A 24251-nucleotide genomic window follows, 5' to 3' on the forward strand; every position below is an offset into this window, starting at 1 on the left:
GAAATAGGTATAAAAATAAATTAAAATTTTTAGAATCGTAACACTTTAAAAAAAAAACAATCTCAAAGAATAAGCATTATAATAACTTAAAAGAGGCATCAGAGATAAATGGAGTGAAAAAAATGCTCTATAATTTAAACACAGATTTTACTGCAAGCCTAAGAATTATGAAAATCAATTGTTAATTTCAATTAACTGGCATAAGTGAAATATATTCAATTACTTGGATGTATCTGCTTTTTATTACAAAGAAGAAGAAAATTTGGAGTAACAGTTCTGTGTTTGCAGCCAATGCAACTCAACATGACAGGCACTTGGAAGTATATATTTTGAAAACTGAAGTTTTAAGGCTGAATATTTGTACAGATATCTAAAAATTTTATTGCAGTATTTTTAAATTAAACTTTTGTTTGGTAATTAAATGTAAATAGATTATTAAAATGTTTTGAATGAATATGATAAAAAAAAATAGAATTTTATTAAAAATATTTTACTCCCTGGAAGTGTTCCAGAAAACACAGTTTGAATATCACAAATAGGTTTCCTATTAGATTTTTAATGTTTACATATCAGCAATACACATCATCAATAAATATAAGTTCATCAGACATATTTCATTTATTCTGGGTTCTTCAATACAGAAGATCAAATGAAGCAAAATTTAATGTACTTTTTCATGTTTAAGATCTAATCCAGTTTCATTGAGTTAATATATATTATGTATTACCAAATACATTTATATTCTTGAAAAAGAATACTGTACTTTTGCACTTTATTATATAATCATTTATAAGTGTGCATTTGAGAATCTTAAATTGTAAATACAAAAAATGGTGTCCGAAATATAGAGTATTCATAAAATAATGACTTTAGTTAAATGCAGATATTCATTAAAAAAAAATTAAGTTACTGCAGCAACAAATATTGTAATTAACAGTTTGGAGTGTAAAGTTTTTTTATTTTATTATTTTTTTGCAGTGAACATTTTCAGTGATTTTAGGTACAGTTCTATATGTTAATCTCTCTTAACAAAGGTTGATAACCTATAACAGATTCAGAACTGTGGGTAATTAAAGTTAAATAATCAATGACACCTCTTCCAGAACTAAACATGGCCCTTTTTCAAGCCACTTTGTCTCAAATTAGCAGGGTGGTAATTTCAGTAGGGGATAAAAATCACCAACCACCTAGAGACTAACTGTTTAAATGTCCATACTACAGTGGGATTCAAGCCCATAACAAATTACACTTAATGAGAAATTTAGTTGTTTTCATTTTTAGTTTCATACAAGTGAACAAACATTTGCATGTGAACTATCTTCGTGGATTACTTGCAGATCAAGCAGTTGACTTTGCATCAAGTTGCCTTAATATCCCATAATGAACAGCACACTTCTTTCTTCAAGCATATATAATGCTATGCATTATAAGGAGAGTTACCACTCTGAATAGTTTCAATGAAGTCGTATCTATGAGAGCTAGGTCTATCATTATTTATTATAGTATAGTACTGTATACAGCAATTTTATGTTATAATTTGTAAATTACTTTTTTTCTACATGACCAAGAAGAGAGTGCACTGTGCATTATGGGATACTAGGAAAATATGACATGAAGTCAAGCCAAATGTTCTATATACAAGTTTATAAGTCAATCTCCCAGACAAGTTGAAAAAACTTTTGGCACATCAGTGCCATATGTGAGCAAGTCATCAAAGAGAAAGAAGATTGATATGTTTTTGAACTGGAGGCTGTGGTCCTTAGAGAAAGCTGTATGGGAAAGATTGTTCCAAAGCACAGAGGCAGACCAAATGAAAGAGGATGACAAGAAGTTGATGCAGTATGTTTGGAGCTAGGTATTACTAGATGTGGACCAGCAGTTAGGCCTAAAGGAAAATGAAGGAATGGTTGCAGTCAGTTCAGCTGCACCTATGAAAATACTCATAAAAGATGAATAAGATGGAAACAATTCACCTATGAAAAAGTGATCAATTAACCAGATCTTCCTCTTCTGGATAGCATAAAGTATTTTTAGAGAGGAGAAGCAGCATAGCTGTAGAGATATGTCATATGGTAACTTTTTTTTTTTTGCCAACACTTGAATAAAATAAGATGAAAGAGAAGGGCAAAAAGTTGAACAGATGTTGACCAGCAGTTGCTCTTATGGGCCTAATGGAAAGAATGAATAAATGCAGCCACCAGCCATGAAAATACTCATAGAAGATGGAAACAATATATCTATGAGACAATATAATTTTCTTTCCTTCCCAGTGAAAACACCTGCTATGGCCATTGCTCAAGTCAATTAGGATGTCAACAAACATAGCCAACCTGGAACTCAGCTCTTGCTATGTGCACACTAGCATTTCTAAAACAATGTAGCACCTTTAATTTGATCTTTTAACTCTTGCTTATGGTGAAGTTACTTTTAATGTATATTTTTATACTTTGCTGCATATGTAGTATAAAGACTACAAAGCATTCAGAAAACTGACTCCTTTCTAGTTAATCACCTGTTCAGAAAATGGGATCCAAAGATCTTATACATTATTTTGACAATACCACTTTTGTTTTGTTAATTATAACGCTTCCTGATATATTTATCATCAAGTGAACATTAACTGATGTTATAAAATTTCTGAAATGTACCCTAACAGGATGGAGGATACTATTAGTAATAAATCACCATTAGGTTTTATTACATTAATAGTTTCCTATTAATCTGCTATTTGTCAGGTCGTTGAATATTAACAGATTTTATATTTTGAACCAGTGGTACACATATCCCTGGGGGCACGCGTTATTAGTTCAGTTATTGACTGAGTATAAGTAAGTGCATTACATTAAAATAGGCACTGAACAAAAGTGTCAGTATTTAAAAACAGCTATTTTAAAAATAAGGGGTACAATTTATAGAAATGGGTTTAAAAGGGGGTACACAAGTGGAAAAAGGTTGGGAACCACTGTTCTAAGGCATTACTGACAGCATCCATATATCTAGATCTTAGTCTTCCTCTGGGTATTTTTTCTAAATTCTGGAATTATATGCTTTTCTAATCTTTCCTCTCCTGTTTAAGTGACCATGCTACTTACATGCTAACAACATCATGTTCCTTTCCAATATCATTATTTTTAGATATGATTGTGCCTGTGATGCTATCTGCTGACTATGAATTTTTTTCAGAACTCTCATATCAGTGATATATTGTCTGGAATTAATTTTTTTTTTTTTAATTTTAAATTCTCAGATCCATAAGTTAAAATACTTCTGTATTTTATTCTGAATAATTTTTTTCATATAAATTTACTTAACTGGCCTCTACCATGCCTGGCTTTCTTTATTCTGTTATGTATTCCATATTTGATTTGTCATCTTTGCTAAAACAGTCTCGTGAAGACTTGTACTAAATCTATTTAGGAGTACATCCAATATCTCATTTGATGTCACTTCCCTTCATAACATGATCTATATAGATTATTATTAACATTAAACATCAATGGAGTCCCTTTCTTCTTTTAAGATATTTCATCACCACACACAACTTACTATGCTAGTTTTTTTTTTTTTTTGCTAGAGATCCTACATTTATAAATTACAGAAAATATGATTTCAATTTGAAATCAGTTTTTTTGAATAAAGCTTGAGGAAATTATCCAGACAGCAATCAGACTGTCAATCTAATTCATCCAGAATTATTTCACTAATTTCTATCTAAGCATGAGTACACTAATCCAAGCATCAAATGCCAATTACATATACATCAATTTCAGATGTTTTGTTATAATTTAAAGATTTGAAAATATAATCAAACTAGAAATTTACAGAACAATATATATAAGAACTATCATGTTCCATATGATCATACTTGCCATCATCCAACAATGTCCAAAAAGCAGTCAACCTCCGCTAGATAACATATATCAACCAAAATAACATCCTAATTGTGCTTGGATTCTGGTTGCTGGGAGTTTGAAGGTGATAATGGGCCTTAAAGAAATGCATATCAGATAAAAATTATATCAAACCGTACAGTGTTAGTTAAAGAGGACTGAGGACATGTGGACTGCAGAGTTTGATGGATAGAAGATGGGGTTATATGAGTGAGACATTTACCTTGTTGAGAGACAGTACAAGACTGACACTAGAGAGATCTTTCGTATGGTAGAATGAGAAGAAGGAACAAGGACAAAGGACCATCACTGGAAGTTGCAAATTGAAGTGGTGAGAAGCGGCTTCTTTTTGAATCCCATTCAACACTGTTAAACATTTGATACATAAGTGTGGGACGGATCATGGAATGCATCACCTGATAGGGTGGTGGGAGCACAAATAGTGAATAGTTAAGGAACAGCATGAGAGACTGTTGTTTAACATGGATCTCCAACAAGGAATCTTGTGAATCCACGGAGAATATAAATGATATCTTAATATTATACATAAGCTGTATGAGCAAAAATACTTCCAGTTATGTTATAAATGCATAGGATGATAAGAAAACCATCACAAAATATAATAAAAAAATGCTGATTGTAATGCATTTTCTAAAGTGAAAAATGTACACGAAAAATTAAACTTTATATAAAGTTTAATTCTGTACTAAGCTTAAGTGGTTTTCATTACTTTATTAATTAATATGGCTTAAATATACATAAAAAAGTAAACTTGTTTGATATCAGTGTCCCAAGTTAAGAGTGCCAGAATCTATTGCTAATTAGTGTACAATCTATTCATAGGTATGGGAATATCAAGATGGACTAGTATCAGTGTTTAAGTTGTAAATTTGTAGAACATATATATAAAAACTATTTATACTATCAAACTTGCATTAGTCAACAATGTCAGAAAAGTAGTCAGAATCCATCAGAAAACTTAACTAATTTTTATATATAAGAATTTTTCATTTTAAATTTTTATAAATCTAGACTTTATATATCTATATCTATCTATCTATATATATATATATATATATACTATGTTAACCTGTTCCTAGCCAAAGCCATAAGCTTTTCAATAATACTTATGCCTTCTAAGTTTTCTTAAAATAAGCATTAATTCATGGACAGACAGACAAACAGTAAGTTTAAATTATTAAATTAAAAAAATTACTAAAAGTTAATTCCGTAGATGTGTTGAACTTATTTAAAATCACGAATCAAAAAATTTATGGTTCTTTGGGGGAAAGGGGGAGGATGAATTATTAAGCCAGCCTGTAGTACATATTGCTACTCTCACATACTATCGAACTCCTTACTTCACCCTGCACTGTTGTGAAAGAAAATATTCATTAGTAATTTACCTAGCCTTTATTCATCTTTCACCAACTCACCTCCTCATATTTTTTATCTGATTCTTCTGCAATCAACCTAGCCTGGCCTAGCTGTGTCTCAAGTAAGGCTATCCGGTCATCTTCCATGTTGGTACGATTTTCCAAGGCTTTTCTAATGCTGCAGGCATTCAATATATTAACTTTTACACTATTTGTCTCATATGCATCTCAAATATGCTGAAATTTTGACCTTTTATACATCAGTTTAGACAAGAGAATAAGTAGCATTTTATTTTCAAAAAAAAAAGTTTTGTTTGGACATTTTTTTTTAAAATTGTTTTATCCAAATTACATATATCAACCAAAATGAAATCAAAACTCTCTCAAAAATCATATTCAAGAACAAATATCTGATATCAGCACAATTAGACAGAATAGCATAAATAATTGAGTGATTGTGATACACAAGTTTATTAAAATATAAACTATAAAAAACAAAAAATTCAGTGCAATCTCTCTCTCTCTCTTACTAAATTGCATACTCTAAACTGACTGCTTTCACAATAATGTGCTACTTTATATTAGCACTTATTTATAAAACCCTACCAATAAGTGAAGTTAATTTTCTCATCTTGGGGTCTAAGTTTCTCAAAGTGAGATGTGTACTCCACTGAGAAAATTTACATAATGGCAGACATTATGACACTAGATATCTGAAATAATTTTTCATTTTATTTCATCTCAATTTCATTACGACAAAAATGATTGGCATCTTCATCTCAGTAAGTAAGAAACACAAATAACTTGTTTCTAAATAAACATTTTCTGTAATACATGTATTATTTTATATCAGAAAACTCTGACTGTCCAAGTTTAAACAGGATATGTGGGCAAAAATGGTAGAGAAACATATGGAGTAATGATGGGGAGAGGAATCTTGAAACATGGATAAGTGCTCATTAATCAGTGCCATGTGCAGGGTATAACAGGTTAAGGTTGGAAAAGAAAAAAATTTAGTAACATTTTTCTTCCAGAATTGGAGGTTGTAGTTATTTCAGAACACTTCATAATGAAGGCTGTTCTTGAGGGCAGAGGTAAATGAAATAAAAGACAAACAGCAAAAGACAGTTTATTTGAAGTTGTTCTGAAAAAAGGATGTTGAGCAGCTGGTACTCTTGTTTAAACAGGTCCAGTGGAGGAATGATAGCTGCCAATTCAGTCGAGCAGTGACCAAAGAAGTGCGAGTGTGTGTGAGAGAGGGAGAGTGTGTGTGCATGTAAATAAAAATTGAAATAGTGCATCTGCAAGATAGAGGTTGAAGTGAGAGAGGGAAGCATCTATGAGCTGAACTGCTCTCCTCTGAAGAGCATGAAGAAATTTTAGGAAGGTTTTGATGCACCACCCCAAATATGTGAACAGTATTCTAAGGATGGGTGGATTTAGAATTAGTATAGTCAGTAGTTTGGTAGATGAAAAACAGCACCTCAAGAATTTCCAGTTTTTTTATTTTATTTTATTTTTTATTTTTTTAGAGGCTGAGGAAGCTATTGACTGATGTTTAAGCCAGGAGAAGCTGAGAGTAAATGTATGTCAATCCAATGAGAGAGATCGAGATCTGATCCTGTCTGGTGATTTGTGCATTAGTTACCGAGGGTAAAGGAAGATGAGCTGATACCCTTTCGAGAGAGAGAGAAAAAGCCAGATAGCATTTTGGTGGCACTGAAGGTGATTGGATCATCCTCATCCCATTGACAAATGGTATGGAGATCAGTGTTTAAAAAATTGGTTGCAGATGATCTGAACTTGGGATGTCTGAACAGTGCATGGTTTGTCAAATGAGTAGGATGGAGTGTACTATCATCAGCAAGAAAAATAGAATTAGTGGTGATAGAGAATAGGTTGTTTATGGATAGGAGAAAATGGGTAGGCAACAGAGCAGAGCCCTAAAATGCTTCTGCACTAGTGGCAAAGTTTGAAGAGAAAAATAGAGCTATCGACCATGACACAGTGAATAATAACAAGATAGCTGGCTACTCAATTACAGAGGATGTCAGGTAAACCAAAAGAATTCTCATTGCCAAATATGATTAAAAGCCCTTGAAATGTCAAGAACAATAGCACATTTCTCCATACCTGTCCATGGCATGTGTACAACAATGGGTGATGTAGACCAAGAGGTTACTCATGAATCTAGATGGGCAGAATCGATAGTGGCTTATGATTAACTGGTGGGCCTCTAGGTGGTGGAGAAATTGACTGTTGATGACTTTCTCAATTATGCAAGAGAAGATTGAAGTAATAAGGCTTGGTCAGCATTTGGAGGACAGACTTTTATTCTCACTTTTATGAAATAGGTTGGATATATGTTTACTTCCAAGCAGTGGGATAAGTGCCAGCTGAGTAAACATTGTTAACAGGACAACGGATAGGTGTTAGCTATGGAGAATGTTTGAGCAGAATTGGAGAGATGCCATTGGGAATTTTTTAAGTGTCCAATTTGTTTAGTATTCTTCTGGTGTCTTTTTTTTTTTTTTTGCAAAAGAACCACAGGGGACATAGGGTGCTCAATTGTAGGAGGAAATTTGCAGCAAAAACTTAAGTGTCCTGCTTACAAAAGAATTACTTCATAAATATGTCTTGTGGTCTAAAGTTCAAGTTTGCAATTGCTGTTTTGATGAAATACTTATAAACCTTGCTGGTTATATTTACTATAAGATCTCAGATTGTGAGGTATTTTCATTAAAAAAAAAAAAGCAGCTTGTATACTGTTCAAAGGAAATCTGTGAAGCAGATCCTTATTTATCCTCAATGCCACAGGTACTGATGACTAAAAATCGTTATTTCTGGGTTATTTTTTCCCCTGTCCAGCTCTTCAAGAGAAACCTCCATAGCTCAGTCAGTATAGAAAGAGTCTTTTGGTTCTTAGGTTCGAATCCCATCTAGGATGCAAAAAACCTTTATCAGGGTTTTCAAGCAAAGGTGAGTTAGCAGGTGTTATATGGAGGTGGCAAAGTTTTTCATCTCACAAACAGTCAAACTGATCCCATGGATACACATCTACAAACATTAAACACTTGCCCTTAGAAGGATGCAACAAGGGAATGACAGAGTGGCTGCATTAAACTACCTAAAAGGCATCTTGGATGGACAAGAATAGGATGGATAGCAGATAGGTTTTAGAAGTATTCAGATATTCTTAAACTGTTCCGTAGAAACAATGAAGCTAAAATAACAAACTTATATAAAATGACAGTCAAGAATAGCCAAGGGAACTTCAAGAACAAAATCAACAGGAATCTAGGACTTATTGAATTATAGAATTAGAACATTCAATTCTCATCCATCCAAAATAGCTTTTAGGTAGTTTAATGCAGCCTTTTGGAATCAGTACCTGCAGTGAAGACTAGAGATTTCTTCATTTTGAAATTTTAATCCATTAAAATCGATCCAAATGAAATCAAAATGAATATAGATTCCTCCACTATGATTGGGTAAAAGTAAAGATCTCAGTAAAATCCATCAAGTGAAGAAATAATATCTGTATTCTTTCATTATGACTGAGAAAGAAACCCAATGATGCTTTACATATTTTGTGAAAATTTATCCAAAACACTAAATAAATCCATTAGAAGCCTCTCAATCACTATATCCAGTATGGATTACCCAAACCTATTTCATATCTTGTTAACGAGACCCTACCATACTACCTATCCGACAGAATATTACACAAACGGTTATCACATGACACACAACTAACCATACCATATATTCTAATGGTGAATATCAAATATTTCAGTTTCTTGGTTGATTACTGCATATTCTAAAGCCTTTTTGATTTTCCCAAGAATACCTCATCCTCGAGATTCATTTCCTTCACCATTAAAATGTTCTCACTCTGCAAACATGTCCAGGATTACCAAAATCCATTTCTTGTTGCTCAATAGTCCATAAAATGTATTCATGTGCTTTTATCTTCTCTACTGCATAGAATTATTATTTTCTGTGTGCACTGCATATGCATAAAATGTAAGCTTTAAAAAAAAAAAAAGCTACAAATTTAGCTAAAAAACAAGAATTTTTTTTTTTTTTTGCTTGAAGAATATAATCATTGAATAATCTTTCGAAATGCATTAAAATATGTAATACTACAATACTTCTGAAATTATTTCATCATTCCCATATAATCCTTCTAAAGACTATATTAATATTTCCTCAATGAAGATGCATAACTGCATTTTAACAACAGCTAACACATAACCAAGTTTTATTTCACTTCTGAATCATAGATGGTCTCAATAGCTGATGTAAAAGAAATAACCTTATATTATAAAATTACATTCATGGCACATTAACATTCTGGCACCACACTAAAATTCCAAACATTTAAAAAATGTTGTTTTTAAAAAATTTCCTTCCTAAACGATAAATATATACCTCTAACATTATAACTATATGTCACCAGTTACATACATGAGATCAATTATCAAGGATAACAGCTTAAATATTTGAAATTTAAAAGGTATCAATTTTTATGGATTGATGCCAGTCCACAGACACTGATATCAACACCTTTACTTTTGTATACAGTCAAGTCTCATTGAAATAAATCTGAAAGGGTTCCAATACTGATGTTTTGGTTCAATGAGAGTACTTAAAAAATGAGAGAACATTTCACAGTAATTACTGTGGTGTTACAACTTTGCTAGTATTTTTATTAGTTAAAAAATAAAGTAAATTATAAGAATTATATTCTTGTTTTTATCCAATATCCTAGTGGAAGCACATGAAGAAAACAGGCTACTTGGATATAGAAGCAGATGATTTTACATCAAATTGCCTTACTATGCCATGATGTCCAGCGCACTCCCTTTTCAAACATATACAGTGCCGTGCCATGCCATGCATTATTGGAAGGGTCACTAACCAACCTCTGAGGTTAAACCTTTCTTTTTTAAGTAAAAACTCTTTTTTTACAGTACTCTTTACTTCAAAACATTTTGCCCATTTTGACAGTTCCCCGATGCTTTATCTTCGATATTTTTACCAAAGCCTTCCAAGGTTTTTTTTTTTAGCTACTTTTACACACTGCTTCCTTTACATTTTTTTTCTGCATCCTCTCAAGCACATGCTGACTTACTTGCTAGGAACTTTTGATACAACTTCCTCAGTCAACCATGGAGTTCTCATGTGTTTATCCTTGAAGACAACTTGTACCACATGCATTTCTGAATCAATCTTTTCTTCAAGAAGTCTGTTATTGTCTCTCAAAGGCAGTGCAGAACTTAAATGAATGCATAAGTGCATTCATGCTTTAAACTGTTAGTTATCTTTACCCCTGAAGATGTTAGTCTGACGACTAACAAAACTTGTCGGGTTTGTTTTTTAGTACTTGTTTAGTTTTAAAAAACAGTCTTTTTTTTAAATAAAAATGTGGTCACAAAACCAGAATAATTCGATTGAATGTATAAGTTTCTGTGGTTTAGCAGTTCTGTAGACAAATGCCAGTATTGAGACCATGTTTTTTAAGACCTACATCATCAGAGGTATTAGCAAACATTGTATAGAAAAGAGACTAGAAACAATTAATTACACATATTAGATGTTATCAGAACTTCACCAATTCATATATATAAATAAATAACCAGAATAAAAACATTAAATTAATTACTGTACACATGTTGGAACAATGCTAGTTTCTGCTGTTATGTTCTGGCATTGCACATATCATATCTTAAGTCTGCAGCAGTTAGATTTTTAATGAAAGCAGAAAAAACCTGGTGTAGGATTAAGCCGTGATTTTTGTTACATTGTGTAGGAATCCACAGCATTTCAGAGGCTTTCCTGAACCTTCTTGCAAAACAATTATGATCAATATAAGGCATTTTTGTTTGTTGCCAAACTACCTAATGGCCTGTGGTAGTTGTATGGAATACTAAACTTGATTTATGCTGGTTTCTTTTTTCGACATCTGTTATGTATTCAAACATGCAGATCTGCCCTGAACCTTCTTGGCCTACATAGTAAATGGCACAAGCGCAATGAATTTAATAAACACCTGTTTTTTTTTGTTTTTTTTCATGGGATGATATAGAGGTTTTGGTGGATGTAAGAATCTGGAGATTTTATGCAATGGTTATAAAAAGCTACTTTAATGTTGTACTCATGGAGCAACTTTGTCTGCAACATTCTTGATGTAAGGTAGTGTAATTGAATTCTTAAAATCTTATTAAGTACAGGAGTTGTAGGAGGTGTATTAAGAATTTTGTTGATTGTCTTGGGTTCATAACCATTGAGGACAAGATTATGTCTCATGTAGTATAGTTCTTCATTCGTATTAATTGATGTACTGTACATCTTATATGCTTATCTCATAATGTTTTAATCATGCCTATCTTTTGTAATGGATGATGTTGTGAAGCAGGCCGTAAAAATATTCTAGTTGCAGTAGGTTTTTCTGTCTACTGAAAAGGATAACCATTTTTCTTCTTCATTTATTTCAACAAGGATATCAAGGAATGGTAATATTTTGTGATCGTCTAGTTTAAGACTGAATTTTATATTGGGATGCAAATAGTCTTTGAAATGAATTAAGTCATCCATTGTTCCTGACCAAATAACAAAAATAGCATCGTCACGTAACCAAACTTTTGGTTTCTTGTAATGGTTTTTAATAGCATTTGTTTTGAAATTTTCCATAAACAAGTTGTACAAGGGAGGAGATTGGGGGGGGGGGGGGGGAACCACGGCGAGTCTTTTTTGTTCCCAATATTTGTCCTGAAATATGAAAAAAAAAAAAAGCGTTATTCATACAATGTTTGAACTGTGTCTAACTATGTCTGGTGGGGGAAAAGGTTTGCAAGCAGATCCACTGTGTCATTCTTAGGTATAGGTGATGGCAAGACAGAAAAAAGTGACTACACTGAGGACAAGCTTCATCTATGATTTCTTGCATGAGCTCCAGGGAGGGAGTGGTTAATCTGGACAGACTGGTTACTCTGCTGGATATATCAGAAGAGCAGAACCTATGAACTATATTCAATTTCACAAGCATGAAAAGTCAGAACTTGCAGAACATACCTGGGCTATGAATCCCATGATAATGTAGAAATATTTAACTATTAACTGTTTCAGATTTATATATCTATTTAAAGAATCTTTTGGAGTCTACATTACCCAGTCTAAAGAACAGTAATTTAAAGTCCATTTGAGAGACACAGGAAGTTGTCATCCACATAGGAACACACAAAATTTTATTTTATTTTTTTAAATATCATTCTTTGTACTTTCTTAGAGATTTGCTTTTTTTTTTTTTTTCATTTTTCCACTACAACCATCTTGTTATGGGTGTGCCTGAACTAATTTTATAATTTACTAAAATAAAGAGCCAAAAGGTTTCAGTTTGGCGGTACAAAATTATATAAATGAAGTGGATATTAAATCCAGCATTATTTAAAGCCGAATGTAGAAACTATAAAAGTCTTGTACAAAATTTGGCCAGAGAGCTTACAGGAATATATTCATTCATACATTTGCCTTTTATTGGTGTCAGGCCAGTGAAACCTTATCAAATTGGACCAATAAAAGGTGAATATATGGATGCTTGGGCAAGCAATCATGTCTTCTATATAGCCCATGCTAGGGCAACTAGTAAATGTTGGCAAGTGTATTCCCATAAGCTCTCTGGTCAAATTTCGTACAAAACTTTTATAGTTTCTACATTCGGCTGTATACTTGATTTATATAATTTTATAATGTTTTTAATAATTTCTATAAGTATATGTCAGTTCTACTAATGAAATATAAGAAAGAAAACATTACTTATTTAAACAGGCATATTTTAAACTAGTGATCATGTTTTAGAGAGATCTCAAAACTTCTTTATACATTTTCATAAATTTTCACTGTTGGTTTAACTGATTTTTGTGCAATATAGTGATAAATTATTGAATTAAGAGCAACAACTAGTATCACCATTAATTGTAGTAATAATAATTGCCCAATATCACGTTTTTATCCTCTTCACAATAACAGCATTGTCACTCTCGATGGTTTAATAATTTCCGCTTACTAACATGCCATAATTACTACTAACACATTTGACCCATAACTAAACAACTGATCACTAACACTGAGGGCCAGTCAGATCCCATGACTTCACCCAAGTCACTGAGGACATTCACATCAAGAATGAAGCATTAGCCAACCAATCACCAAACCATCACTCCTCAAATTGATTCATTTTCACGCACACACACAGAGAGAGAGAGAGACACATGCCAATTGAGAAGAAATTTCTCATTTTTGTTATACATTAAATGAGACCTGACTGAATGTTTCTGATATATATTTTTTTATTTTTCTAACAAAATACTACTTTGTACTTTATGCGATGCTGCACACAGAAGGTTGTAAAACCAATAGTACATTAATACTGCAGGTGGGCTAAGGATTTTTTTTTTCTATCTATATTAATTTTTATAATTCTTTTACCTGATTCAAAAATCCTGCTCTAGAGATCAAACATGAAACCTGAAAGACCTCAAGCCACTTGAGGTCTTTGATAAGTGGGGGCAGTCTCACACTGGACAATGAAATTCATCTACCATGTAAAGTTAATCACATGGTAGATGAAGATCCTGTGAAGGAGCATCCAGATCATGGTCTGCCAATCCCGACTTTTCACACAGATGATCTCAGATGTAATTTTTATGTTCAAGGTGCATGTTAACTGATCTACCAGTCTGTCCAAGGTAGACTAACTTGCAGGCACAAGGAGCTTTATATACTCCTGGATGTTCAAGAGGATGTAGTCTTTCTTTAGGAGAACATATAAAACTTATATAGAGGAGAAATTAGAGCATACAGCCTGTTGTTCATAATAAAACTTAATGGTATAACTAACACTAAGAGGAAAAATACATTTATTAAACTCACTAATATTTCACTGGTTTTCGACCCAGCATCTTCAAAAACACGATAACTGTGACAGGCCAAGTAATTGTAAAAACAATTTAAATTGTAACTGACACCTAATGTCTTTATGTGGCACCCTCTATGGGTCAGATAACTACAAAGTTAATTCAGAGAAGCTTGGCTATTAAATCTTAAAATGATAGTCTCCCAGACCAGATCTTTGGTAAATTAATGCAATCATACTTGTTGAGGTTGGGGGAGTGTTTCATAGCTGATGCTGATTCTAAGAATAGCCTCTCATACTTGTAATGACTTCTATGTAATAAAGATGTCTTTGTCCATCAGATCCTGTGAAGGAGCATCCAGATCATGGTCTGCCAATCCCGACTTTTTATACAGATGATCTCGGATGTAATTTTCATGTTCTTCAAGGTGCATGTTAACTGATCTACCAGTCTGTCCAAGGTAGACTAACTTGCAGGCACAAGGAGCTTTACATACTCCTGGATGTTCAAGAGGATGTAGTCTTTCTTTAGGAGAACTTATAAAGCTTATATAGCTAGTCGAATGAAAGGTTTGAAAGTGGTACGAAGATCATATTTGCAAAGAACTTTGGCTATTTTTTCTGATGTATACCTTTCACACATGGAATGGGAATGGTTTTGCTGTGATTCCTGTATGCTGGGTGTAGGAGGGATGGGGAGGGGGTGCATGTAATATTTTATCTATTTTATATAGGCTGTAGCCATTGGATAAAAAGGTATTGCAAAGGTTCCTAAGCTCAGTTTCCAGGGCTATGTCATTTGTAGTTATTTGATTCATAGAAGGTGCCACATAAGGACAATCGGTGTTAGCCACAATTTAAATTGTTTCTACAATTACTTGGTTTAGTGCCGTGTGCCTGTGATAGTTATCGCCGTGCTCTGAAGATGCTGGATAGAATACCAGTGGAATATTAGTGAATTTAATAAATGTATTTTTTCTTCTTGGTATTATACTGTTAAGCTTTATTATAAGTAATGAACAACACCTAAGCCTTTCTTTACATATACAATCTGTTGGAGTGGCAGATATGCTAACTACTTGGCAACCACGTAGGCAAATACTACACACAGCAGTTTGGCATACACATAGTAGATTTAGAATATTATCTCTTCGTCACATTTGATATCAACTGAAAATAAAATTATGAAGGTGATATGAGATCCAACAAAAATTCTATAAAATTTTGCAAAACATTCTACTTATATATATATTAAAAAAAAAAAAAAAATTGAAAAAAAAAAAAAAAAAATTACCGTTCACTTTCATCTGCCGCTGCTGATGCTTCTTCAAGTTTCTGAGTTGCAATCTTTAAACGTTCTTCAGAACGTTCCAAATCTTCTTCTAACAACTGGATTCGCCTGTTGAGGGCAGCAACTTCACCTTCAGCCTTTACAGATTTAAATCAAAGAGTATTTTTAAATGCAAAAATTTAAAAAGAATAAATATTGCTTCAAATAAAAAAAAAATTATATGCATAATGGCTGCATATTAATAAATTGAGTCTCGTGACTGTATTCACACTAATATTTTTTATTATTACATAATGAGTGTCAATTTGTCAATGGGATGAGATACTAGTCCCACGGGCTGATATCTAGTCCAATCCCAGGAGAATTGCACAAAAAACTGCAGTGACCCAACTTAAGGAAGTGGTAAGATGGCAATAGCATACAAAAAAACACGTTCCAAGATGGAGCAAATTATAGACCAATTAGTATCTAAGGAATGATAGTTAAAGTAGTGAAGAGGTCTTGTAATTAACTCACTTTCCGCAATCTGCAATAAAATGACAGCTAAGTTGGATAAGAAAAAATGAATATACTATGATACTACTAGATTTGACAAAGGCATGGAATCCTGTTATATACGATGGAGTAAATTAGGATAGGTGGAAACTGGCAACACAGATAAAAGTGACTGATGGAAAGACAGAGAACCATATATGATAAGCTGAATCAAAAAGATGTTGTGTTAGTAGCTGCACAGAACTCTGCTTGGACTGTTGCAGTTTATTTTGAATATATTATAATAGAATGATGAAACAGGGAATATTTTGTTTGTCACAAGGACAACAGTTACTAAAGATGTCATAGATGTTACAGGATGATTTAAACAGCCTGACTGTGCACAAAGGATAATTGTTGTAAGTTTAATGCAGCAAACTCTAATGTAATCCACTTTGAATGAAGGGATTGTAAGCTGCACATTATATTGATGGGATTGATTGCAGAAAATAGATGTGGATTGGGATTTGGGTGTGATGATATGAGCAAGGAGCTGAAGTTCAAAAGGCATATTGCAAAAGTGGCATGGATAGTTGTAAAAGCCTATTCTGGACAAGCTTGTATAACACAGAGGTTGTATAGGTTGTCCTAACAGGATTACTTTGATGTTAAGAGACAAGCTAGGACAGGGAAGTTATGATCCTTCTTTATAAAGCTTTCATAAGATCACACAGCTAGATGCAGAGATTTTGTCACCTGGGTTTCCTGATGAGGAAGTAGTGGGGACGTAAAATCTCTCATGATATGTGACTTTGTAACTTATGTTCATTTTCACATGCTTTTTGTTTAGGATAACATAATTAGCAGACAAATGTTAATTTTTGACTGAAATAATCTTGTAATGAGTCTTTGTTAAAATAATGTGGCTCATGACGTCATCATGTAGGTAACTCATGTTAAATCAGCAAGTCTAATTATAAAAATAGTGAAGAATTCCAGGAATTGTCATAAATGGAAATGTCCAAAGATGTGCGAAGAATGACATCATCGTGTCCAAAGATCAATATGTGACCATAGTGAAGAATTCTAAGAATTGCCATGAATAGAGAATTCCAAAGATGCATGGATAATGACATCAGCATGTCCGAAGGTCAATAAGTGACCATTTTCGAGAGACGCATGTATGCATACAAGTGAAGTCCGAGCATATATATAAGGGGTCATCGAGGAGGAAATCTGTCTTGGGGTTTCTAAGTCTTCTCTTACCTGGATCTGCCATCATGTAAAGTTGTTGTCAGGAATTAGAAGAGAAGGAAGTTTGTCTTAGGGTTCTCAAACCTTCTCTTATCTGGGTCCACCGTCACACTAGATTTGCTGGTGGAAATCTAAAGAGAAGCACTGTGGGTTCTGAGTCCATCGCCAAGTGAGAAGTATTGTGTCGATCATCTCGAAAGGAAATATTTGTACATTGCCGCCGAGTTAAGAGTCCTACATGGCAAGGAATAACAGACGACTCGGACAAGGAAGAAATTTAGCAGGAAAATCAGGAACGAGTCGGCAGACAGAAAGAAAGACAAGAAGAAGACTTACTTGTGAACAAAAATTTTAAGTAGTTATAATAGTGAACAAGAATGTGTTTATGTTTATGAGATAATTTATATTAATGTTGAATTAGGTTTAAACAAGGTATGCCTTATATTCAATTAATGTTATGATAGATTGTGAATTAGCTTAAAAAGAATTGCAACTAGCAAGAGAATTGTGATGACATTGTATATATATGTGAATGAGTCATTCTGGAAATATTTCTTTTTGACTTAATTAAATGGTTTGTGAACAACACATTAGACTGATTCTGTCAATGCACCATCCTAAAAAATTTGAACCTGCATAAGATGAAAGTTTATATGATTTATAATTAAGCCACGACTAATTTAAGATAAGGATTAATATATGCGTGGAATGCAAATGATATCTGCTTTGTCTTTGATTTAAGATTTTATAATCTCACACTCAATATATAGTCTAACTAGTACAGTCGTAAACCAAATAAATTTGTTAAGACTATAGAGCATGTGAAATAGGATATAGCAGAAATAGATAGATGGGGCAGCCAACAGTTAAGGAGGTCGTCCATTCCCAAATATTAAGTAAAGAGAAAACAAAGACAAAGCTGAGTAATATAGAATACAGAACATAAATTATATAACAAAGATAATTCAGTAGTAAGTGACCAAAATAGTGATTGGTCTGTGGAGTTATTTAAGGACATTACAGAGTAGAATACATTAATTAGAATAATTTAATCAATTCTTCTGAAATTTCAGCAAAGTCAAACTACCATCAGTGAAACAAGGTACAGAGTGATGAAACTGCCTGAAATATGGGAAGTGTTCATTGTCAAAACATCATCCCAACAGCCAAGAAATGCCCATTCTAGCCCAACAGGAGCACTAAGTATGATTTTGGGCTCACCTTTGACTCCTCTGCTTCAGTCTCACTTACCTAATGAAGTGCTCTTGTATGTACATATCACTCTGTATATTGTTCTCTGATAATGGCAATTTGGCTTTGAATTTGATCCGAAAATATCAGAAATATTAATTAAATTATTCTAATTAATACATTCTATGCTGTAATATTTATAAATAAGAGCCAACATGTAAGCCTTACCAGCACACTAGTCTGTGGAGTGCTCCCTAAGGGAGAGATTCAGGGATTTGCGAGTTAAAAGTTCAGCTGATAGGCACAAAAGAGGGTGGGGGGGGGGCGTAATTAGGAACATAAGTTACTGAAAGGGTTTTTATAGAGTGGATTCTAAAGAATTTTTTTTAAATATATGAATGGAGAGGAGAGAATACAGGATCATCCCTGGAGACTGTGCAAGAGTGTCAATAACAAGGCATGAGGGTTAGATTTTTTTGCATGGAGAGTAGAGAATGAGTGTTAAGAATGCCATAGGTAGTCAAGTGCTATGTCAGCGAACGAGTTTAAGGAGATATATGACAAGCAATTAGAGTGAGTCACTCACACTGATTCTTCAGACTGCATGGATATGCCTGTGTAATAATATCTCCACTCTAATAATGTTTAATGTGAATTTTCCCAAAATAATCTAATGAAAATTAATATGATCTAAACCAATGTATATGAGGAAATGCTCACCTGTTAATCTATACTCTCAGATCTTTTTTTAATACAAAATATGAATATTTTCAATTTATTCATTTCTGGTGTGAGTTACATAAGTATGATATAAATAGTTACATAGCATCTAATCATACTGCTCAGTCAGCACTGAGCAATCAGATATAATTTATACTTAATAAGCAAAATGCTGCATGTCAATACTTTTCTTCTGATATAACCTTTTTAAATTCTGAAAACAACATTCACTTCATGACCTCAATTTCTTTTAATGTTATAAATATACATCATTTGTTTTATTGCAGTTTAAAATCTACCAATAATGACTTTTAGTCTTCAGTACTGTTCATCCTGATCTTTTTTCAGGATGAATATACTGACAGTGTTAGCAAAAGAGATCTCTTTGAATGAATAATTTAAGCTAACCTCACTGAGCAGAGCAGATTAGTACTGTCACTCTCCAACAAACAGGTCATGAAATCAAATTCCACTATAGACACAGATGTCTGTAAATGTTTTCAGATGGATGAATTTCATTCAATGGAAGGAAACTATCAATCTGCTTAATGAAAAGTTGAAGTGGCTTGAAAAGAATACTGTGTTTGATTGAGGTTTCTGAATTATCTAACCTTTAGCCAACCCACAATGCTAATGTATAATAAGTTTACAACTTTTTTAGGTGATCAGAATTCACAAAAGAGAAACAAAACCACTCATATTTTAAAAGTCTGATTCTATAAACCAGTCCTATATTTTAATTTTATAAATTAATATTAACAGATATTATTTTGCATGAATTAGGCAAAATTGATCTAGCATAATTAATGCTTATGTTCTGATGTCATTAATACCTTCCTTCACCCTATAATGATACTATGAATTAGCTTGATGGTAGAAGGAATCACCTTAAAAATCTCCTACATGAAAAGATATCATGTTTTACAATAAATCCTTCAATACCATGCTAAACCAGAAGGCATTATACATTGCTTGGAAAGAAGTCAACGGATACTACCATGGACAAGGTGCATTGTGCCATGTAATGAGTCCTGTGTTTGTACTCAGTATGAATTCGAAGAATATGATGCTCCTAAGTCAGTGCAACTGTTCTGGGTAAAACAGCTGTGAGAAGGAAATGGCGGAGTTTGAAAGAAGTGTGATAAGATGCCATGTTGCAGACCTATCTGTTTCACAAATTGTTGATGAATTGAGCCATCCCAGGTCAACAACCAGCGATATACCATATGAAGATGGAAGCGCAGGGAAGCGCTAACGATAGTGATTTTTACATATTATCCTTTGTAGCACTTGCAGTCGATAGCCAACACACTGGATGCAAGCATTGACTGGAACACGAATCTGCACCCAAGTCACACAATGATGCTCCTAAGTCAGTGTAACTATGTCTGGGTAAAACAGCTGTGAGAAGGAAATGGCAGAGTTTGAAAGAGGTGTGATAGGATGCCATGTTGCAGGTCTATCTGTTTTGCAAATTGTTGATAAATTGAGCCATCCCAGGTCAACAACCAGTGATATATCATGCAAAGATGGAAACGCAGGGAGTCGACTGCAAGTGCTACAAAAGATAATATGTAAAAATCACTATCATTAGCTAACACACTGAGTGGAAGCATTGACTGGAACACGAATCTGCACAAAAACATTGTCCAGAATGTTCAGATACCTCTTGCTATCTGAATATTCTGGACAATGCAATGCTTCCTACTTTGTGGCATTTCTATGTAGCTGACCACTCTCTCTCTCTATCTTTCAACAAAACAATGCACCATGTCATAAGGCTGCTGCTGTAATGAGTCCTGTGTTTGTAGCCAGTATAAATTGGAGAAATATGATGCTCCCAAGTCAGTGCAACTGTGTCTGGGTAAAACAGCTGTGAGAAGGAAATGGCAGAGTTTGAAAGAGGTGTGATAGGATGAGAGGTGAGATGGCTTCTACAGAGCTCTAATCTCGACCCCATTAAACATCTGTGGGATGAATTGAAGCATCAGGTAAGATCAAGGAATGTCTCCCACAGCAGTTCAGGACCTCATTACATGCATACAGGAGGAATGGTCCAAAGTTCCCATTGATTGCTAATATATACTTGTGGAAATTATGCCCTATAGGATTGTTGCAGTCATCAGTGAAAGGAGAACCTACATCTTATTAAGATAGGAGTCATGGCTGTTTGTTCCTCATACTATCATGTCTGTTGACTTCTTTCCAAGCAGTATGTGCCTCTATGGGTTAATGCTTTCCAAATCTCATTTTTCTTGAATATTATTATAATATTTATTATAATATAATAATTGAATGAAGGAATATAATTTTCCAAAATGATTTTTATGACTACAAGACTGCTGAAAATGAAAGGTTTGAATAGTCATTACGACACAAGAAGTTACACAACTATTAACTGGTAACAAAGGCTTATTGCTTCTTCAGGTTTTATTGCAAAGTTAGCTTGGCATTAAATGTTTATTAAAATGCAGGATTTTTTTTTTTTTTTTTGTATACCATAATAAACATCCAAAAATCATTAACAATTATCATATGAGGCCTACTAGACCTCTAGATGGGAGATAACTTTCACTGTACCGTTTGTTAGTGGGTATGAAGTGGATGCTGCCATCTTTACCATAACGTCTCAGGTTTTTATCTCTGCTTCTGACAAAAGTAACTAGACAATGCACTAGATTACTAATTTGGTTTAAATCATTGAACCATGTAACCCGTCAAGTGTCTGCTAAGAAAGGGGCTTCCTCCCCATTCATTCCATTTCATTTTAGTCCTCCTCGAAGGACTTTTAGTGGTATTTTCAGGATTAGAGGATCTAGAAAAAGTTTACTAACTTACTGTCAGGTCTATGGAATATCAGATACGAGGAGAGACTGAGGAAATGCAACTTACAGGGTGAATAGAAGAAGAGGGATATGATTGAGACATAAGTTGGTGAAAAGGGGGACGGGAGGGATTGTTACCAGATTGTGGAGGAAATTTTTCATGGAGGAGAGGGAGGCAAACGCAGAACTAGAGACCATCCCTGGAAGCTGTATAAGGTCTGTGAACAGGAGGAGTGGAAGCAAGCTCTTTGTATGGATAGAGATGCGAGTGGAATGCAATGCCTAAAGGGATTTAAGGCAAAGTTTAATCATTTTTATGCATGAGTCTTTTGACTCCACAGAGATCAGATGATGGTAATAATAACTATATTCAAAATCTGGTCTAAAATGGTTGAATGATGTGATTTGGTAGAGGAAATCATTACAGTCTGACCAGACAAATTCTCAGCAGATCTCAAGCAACATAAGGAATGACTTTTCTATAACATTCTCTTCATTTTAGTCAAAAGTCTAAGAGAAGATGGAACAATATGAAAAACAGATGTTTTACAAATTTGGTCAAAACAGGTTGAACAATGCAAAAGATGTTTGCGGAGAAGCAACTCCCCACTCTTTAATTTAGTAACCGAAGAAACTGGAATTGAGAATAGAAGATTTCAGCCAAATCTGGAATGTAGTCATCATTGTAATGTTATTTAGTTGCTTGAGAAAGTTGGCCCAGTCATCTAAGTAACATAAGAACAATTAGCTAGCATTACAAATTTGGCCAAAAATCTTCTCTTCTGCAATTTCAAATTTTGAAAGTTTCTCTTGTTTTTTCATTAATTGTAGAAATGTTGCAAGAAATGATACAGTAAAAAAAAAGTTTGCATATGAAGCATGTTTATGACTAAGCTATTTGTATAAAGCTAGTTGAGTTCATATCCACATCCAAAAGAAAGCATGCTGCTTTGCATTATGGAATGCTTAGACAAACCTAAGTATTCCATATACGAGTAGCTTAGTCATGCAGATACTTAACATGTAAACTTTGCTTGCACCAGGGTACAGGATAAAAAGAATATCATTTCTTACATATAATTTCTTTCATTGTTTCAAATGTGATAATGTCCTGTTAAGTACCATCTTTGAATAAAAGTACATCAAAAATATTCAAGTGAGTTAACAAGCCAAATTTGTGTCATGAATAAGCAGCCAATAACTTTCTACAGTACTTGGCTCAAGTTACTGTTATGAAATGAAGCTTATAGTATTATCAATAATAAAATAATTATTGTAAGCATTTTTGGTATTCAAAAGATTTAATTGGATCCATTTTTGGCCTTTTAAATGTTTGTCTTTCTTTTTTCTCCTCTATTTTTTCTAGAGATGTGGGACTCTTATAGAAATTTTCTCTAAATGGTTTAATGGCCATAAGTCGTTTTTAATTTAAAAAAAAAATTTTTTTTTAACGATGGAATTAAATTTCGGTCTAGGAAGCAGAAAATCACTGTTAGGACCGTTCAAACTGGAGGTCGGTTCGCTAGTCTAGTATGGCAGTAACAGTTTCTCCTCACATAAAACATACAAATCCAGAGAACACATGCAATTAACAGACAAACAATGCGTTTGCGAAGCATATTAATATGGAGCAGTCGTAAGAGATATGATTAAACTGTAGTATGGTGCGGCCTTCGGTAGCGAAGCTTGACTCCATGGTGGTACATCATAATAACAAGCTAAATTTAGCATATTAAATAATATATGCATTACGATGTCTAACTTATCTTTTATAATAAGTTTTCAATCTCAAGAGCAATTAGTGATTTATTATTATATTTCGGAAACACGTATGAAATTTGAAAGATTTTCGATTTATATTGTTAACAATTGTTTTAATTACGACAAACATGACAGCCACGATAGTCATCTGAAGAATGAACACCTGTGGCAGAAATTTCTCTCCTACACAGTGCCCACTTCATAAGTTGTCCGCTGTGTTCCACTTTCTCTCTTCCCTAAAAGTCGAAATAGTATTACTTTGGTAGAAAAGAGAGGCGGTGGCCTAGCGGCACTGTTTCATTGACCCATATAGCTTCCGCTCTTTTATTCACAATCAGTTGGCAACAGCAACGTACTCTAGATAATTTCCCCTCCGAGACAACCTGGCACCCCTCCAGAACCAGTTCCATAACCCCGCAGGCAATCACGGCCTCAACCAAGCTTAGGCTTATATGGCAGCATTCATGACGATGAGAATGCAACCAGTACTCTGACTCACACCTCGGACACGTTATTTCGAACCAGAAGATAGTCCAATTGGTTGCAACTATC

The 24251-nt window shown here is 33.7% G+C and overlaps 1 protein-coding gene across 10 annotated transcripts in view; it reads right to left on the bottom strand.

Annotated features, from left to right (window-relative positions):
• Positions 1–24251, bottom strand: part of Tm1 (tropomyosin 1) — a 157720-nt gene that overhangs the window by 65225 nt on the left and 68244 nt on the right. For 6 of the 10 annotated variants that reach the window (XM_090390841.1, XM_090390837.1, XM_090390838.1 and 3 more), the window contains exon 3: positions 15478–15611. In XM_090390841.1, the coding sequence (XP_090246967.1) occupies positions 15478–15611 (134 nt within the window). Of the gene's footprint in view, positions 1–5326; positions 5445–15477; positions 15612–24251 lie in introns of all 10 variants that reach the window. The other 4 variants (XM_090390844.1, XM_090390840.1, XM_090390845.1 and 1 more) reach the window with 1 other exon arrangement.

The sequence above is a fragment of the Typopeltis vanoorti genome, chromosome 3, assembly GCF_054136105.1.
Source record: "Typopeltis vanoorti isolate ZY-2024b chromosome 3, IOZ_Tvanoo_1.0, whole genome shotgun sequence".
Lineage (NCBI taxonomy): Eukaryota > Metazoa > Arthropoda > Arachnida > Uropygi > Thelyphonidae > Typopeltis > Typopeltis vanoorti.